The sequence below is a fragment of the Ceratina calcarata genome, unplaced genomic scaffold (assembly GCF_001652005.2).
Source record: "Ceratina calcarata isolate Rehan_Ccalc_2016 unplaced genomic scaffold, ASM165200v1 scaffold15.2, whole genome shotgun sequence".
NCBI classification, from domain to species: domain Eukaryota; kingdom Metazoa; phylum Arthropoda; class Insecta; order Hymenoptera; family Apidae; genus Ceratina; species Ceratina calcarata.
In genome coordinates, this window is record NW_017136199.1 from 129,639 (window position 1) to 133,344 (window position 3,706).

The 3,706-nt window shown below is 33.5% G+C and overlaps 2 protein-coding genes across 2 annotated transcripts; both read left to right on the forward strand.

Moving 5' to 3' along the window:
- Positions 1–228: 228 nt before the first annotated feature.
- On the forward strand, positions 229–1,558 carry mRpL9 (mitochondrial ribosomal protein L9). The gene is made up of 2 exons (XM_018036311.2): positions 229–516; positions 585–1,558. The coding sequence occupies exons 1-2, from the start codon at positions 424–426 to the stop codon at positions 1,311–1,313; spliced, it is 822 nt and encodes a 273-aa protein (XP_017891800.1). The 5' UTR covers positions 229–423; the 3' UTR covers positions 1,314–1,558.
- A 67-nt stretch (positions 1,559–1,625) lies between these two features.
- LOC108632015 (uncharacterized) lies at positions 1,626–3,695 on the forward strand. Its single transcript, XM_018036310.2, has 6 exons — positions 1,626–1,717; positions 1,821–1,953; positions 2,018–2,522; positions 2,613–2,819; positions 2,891–3,132; positions 3,199–3,695. Exons 1-6 carry the CDS (start codon positions 1,662–1,664, stop codon positions 3,403–3,405), a joined length of 1,350 nt encoding a protein of 449 aa, XP_017891799.1. The 5' UTR covers positions 1,626–1,661; the 3' UTR covers positions 3,406–3,695.
- Positions 3,696–3,706: the final 11 nt, after the last annotated feature.

Below are 3,706 nucleotides of genomic sequence, written 5' to 3' on the forward strand. Positions count from 1 at the left end.
GTCTGATTTCTTTTTAAAAAATGCGTTTCTAAAGTCCATAAACTTTTGGGATTGACTGTATAGCCAATACATCCTTAAGTGATACACGCGATGCAATCATAATTATGATACTTTTTTACGTCAATAAAATTCATCTTGTTATTGAAATTAAATATATATAATAATAACATTTTCTTCTTATTTTTATTCATAAAATCATTTCTGCCCTGATGGAATAACATTCTGTAATGGTACGGTTTTGATCGTTTAATTCGAGGATACCGTATATAAGCGAATGAAACTGTCCCAGCTTCACGTTATATACGTACATGTGTGCATATTAACCTGTATTAACCTCATCAAAATAACTTAATGCTACATTGAAGTCGAAACATTATGTTTCGTATGTAAATAATTATATTAAAAGTAACAAACGCAGTAAATATGTTAAAATATACACAGTTATGTATAAATCATCTAAAACCACAGACTACACTTCTTACGAATCAAGCTAACGTAGCACTGCAACCAAGTCGGGTAATTATTTTATTTACAAAGTTGTATACAAAGTTGTAAACAGTTGAAATGATTGTTTTCCATTTTAGAACACATATATTTTAAAAAGAAGACATGTGCCGCCTCTGCATAAGAAATATGAGAAATTCACGAAACTGAAGCATAAACATTATATTTACGATCTTGTAGAAGATACAAATGCTAAACCACAAAAGTATATTGACATGGTCTTATTGACCAATGTAAAAGATGTTGGTGAAAAGGGCCAGAAGGTTTCAATGCGTTCCCAAAGGGCTTATGAAACTCTTATATTGCCAAAATTAGCTGTGTACGCGACACCTGAGAATCTAGAAAAATATTTGATCGAGGACAAGGAGGATAGAAAGAAATTGCAGGAATTCAGTTCTCAATTTGTGGAGAGAACAATGAATCTGTTGTCTCAACTTTATTTACCTTTAAACATGTCCTTGGATACACCTTGGACCATAGAAAAGTGGCATGTAAAAGCATCTTTCCGTAAAGCTGGATACATCGTGCCTGAAAATACTATAACTATGCCGACGAAGCCTATATCTGGTCCTGATTTATCTATTGAAAGCAGAGAATTTTATGTTGTCGTCACAATCAATAATCAAGAGGAAGTTAAAGTGAGATGTAAAATATTCCATTACACTTCTAACCCAGAAAAGAAAATAAAATACGATGTACCGTATTATATGTTACCGAATATAGCTGTTTTCCCAGAAGATCAAGACATTATAAATTCTCTTCCAAAACATCGCTTATTTATAAAACAAAATGATAATGTAGAGGAATGAAAATTAGCTAATAGATTTATATTATTACAAGTCAATGTACTGCAAAATAAAATTTAATTTAAAATGGACAAATTTGTTTAACGTCTGTTTTTTATTATACTTAACAATATGGACATCTGGCATTTGCTTTTAAGTTCTCAATAAATTTTACAAATTAGAATTTCTATGTACATTTACATTTATGGTTACATGTTTGTATCTGTGCATGTATCCAATGTAATCAATAAACACCCATGCAGCACTGAGTGATTATTTACTTTTCAGTTTCCAATTATATAACCTGATTTTTGTACAAAGCACATTATTGCAAACTAAGTGTATAATATTTGTTTATTTTGATGCTTCAAAATGGAAGAGAGATTCTTTATATGGGATGAAATTTCTGATGGAATAGTTTTAGTGAGGTAACAAATCTTCAAGGATTTAATATAGGCATTATGCTGCGAATCAGGATTTGTTTATAACAAACCAGATACTGAAACATGTGTTTTTGTATTTAAATGTAAGCACACAAAAAACTGAAGATGAACATGTGAAGAAGATCAAAACAACAACGGACCCTGTTCAGGAATCAGCCGTTTATGCTCCACATGCATATTTAATATTAAATTTCAATGAAGCTCTGAGCCAACGTGAAAAGGTAAATAATAGAAAATGAAAAGGGCTTGACTCACGATACAAACTTGAACTTTTATTAATTTCAGCTAAGATTCAGAAAATATTATTTAAGAAAAGTGGCACCGTACGAGCCAGATGTGATTATCCTACAGGACATAAAAGATCTTGTATTATATTTATTGGTCAGCCCTATAAGTCCTCAGTTCGTCAATTTCTTCCATTTGCCAGTCGTAGATCGTTTCTTAAGAGCTATAATACTTTATTTTCAATTTTACGTGATGACATGGGAGGAGCTGATGGATGAACGTGCGGCGACTATGAAAAAGGCTCCGAATCCTCTGGCTCAAGGCTACAGATTCAGATACGCCGAGGAGATGTTGAGTCTCCGTTGTATCTTAGGCAGAGAATATGCGGATTTAATAATAGGTTGCCAGGACAAGATTCAGTATCATCATATGACTGGCGGAAAGAAAGAAGGATCTATAACTCAGTCACAAGGAGAAAAAGATTTACGAATGTTCGAAGTATTAATTTGTTTAGCACACCGCATCGTCTGGATAGCATTGCAACGCAAACATTTCAGCCTGATCGGTGAATCATTGTATAACAGAACCACGTTTAAATAAATCTGTTATATAAAATGCACATGTAATGAATAAATCTGTAAAATGTTGATTTTAGAAATAGAATTACACAGATTGTTTAGAACCGAGGCATACAACATGGCCGAGAGACGAAGCATCGCACACGTCGTTCAAGATATGTTGGACGATGATATTCGCGTATTGCAAGGTCAGAAGATGCAAGAGAAAAGGAGATTATTAAGAAATTCTCCTTTGATACAGGATCTCATATATTCAAATTGCGATCATCGACTCCTAGCTTTAGGTCAGTCACTTGTTATTCATCGTTCATTATTCTTCCTCGTAGGGAAATAAATAATACGTTCCAGTCTACAGGGATAGACGCTACGCCTGATGACGATGAACGCATTCATTACTTACAATACGCTCTCGTCGCGGAAGAAGATAAGTTAGAAGAGTTCGGTGTAAAAGTAGGAATTTTAGGTGAAAATCGAGCCAATTACGATTTAATGTTGATGCCTATTGAGGAGAAAGAGGAACAAGATCCGGTTAAATTATCGATTCAATTTTCGGACAGAAAAATATTCGATAAGAAAAGTATGGTGACGGAAGATACGGTGAGCTTCTATAAACACGATTCAACTCGATCCGTACAATTCCATTATTAATCGTTAATGTTACAGAAATTATTGAAGAAAACTACAAGATTTCCACCGGCGGAAACGAAGCCTGACTTCACTAGAGATTTCTCAATGAAGACGATCGATTTGGCGCCGAGAGGCTATGGAGCTGCTCGCGAGGAAGCAAGGAAGAGATGGTTCATTAGGGAAGTTAAGCGTCGAGGACGTAAACAAGCAGATACATACTCGATATCGACGATATTAGAATAATTCCCTTGTGAATAGTTCAGAAGCTAAGCATCATTTAAGGTTTGTTTAAATCTATTCTTACAAAAAAAGATGATCGAAAAGAGAAGAACCTCCTCTTGTGACACAAGCAAATGTTTCTTTTTGAACTATATAAACTTTTTCGATGTATATTAATACCAACTGATATTTGTTATCATGTAATTTAGTAAAAGTTTACTGCACTTTTATTGTGCCAAAAAAAAGACGAGGAAAATTGTATAAATGAAATAAATATAATTTATAAAAACATTCAGATTTGTTACATGTCGAACTGCAGGAATTA

What these genes read in the sequence shown, in the direction of transcription:
- LOC108632015 (XM_018036310.2), top strand. Translation starts at nt 1,662, where the DNA reads ATGGAAGAGAGATTCTTTATATGGGATGAAATTTCTGATGGAATAGTT. An exon ending in GATGGAATAGTTTTAGTGAG is followed by an intron (nt 1,718 to 1,820) that starts GTAACAAATCTT and finishes TTTAAATGTAAG; the next exon opens with CACACAAAAAACTGAAGATG. An exon ending in CAAACATTTCAGCCTGATCG is followed by an intron (nt 2,523 to 2,612) that starts GTGAATCATTGT and finishes TGTTGATTTTAG; the next exon opens with AAATAGAATTACACAGATTG.
- mRpL9 (XM_018036311.2), top strand. Translation starts at nt 424, where the DNA reads ATGTTAAAATATACACAGTTATGTATAAATCATCTAAAACCACAGACT. An exon ending in TAGCACTGCAACCAAGTCGG is followed by an intron (nt 517 to 584) that starts GTAATTATTTTA and finishes TTTCCATTTTAG; the next exon opens with AACACATATATTTTAAAAAG.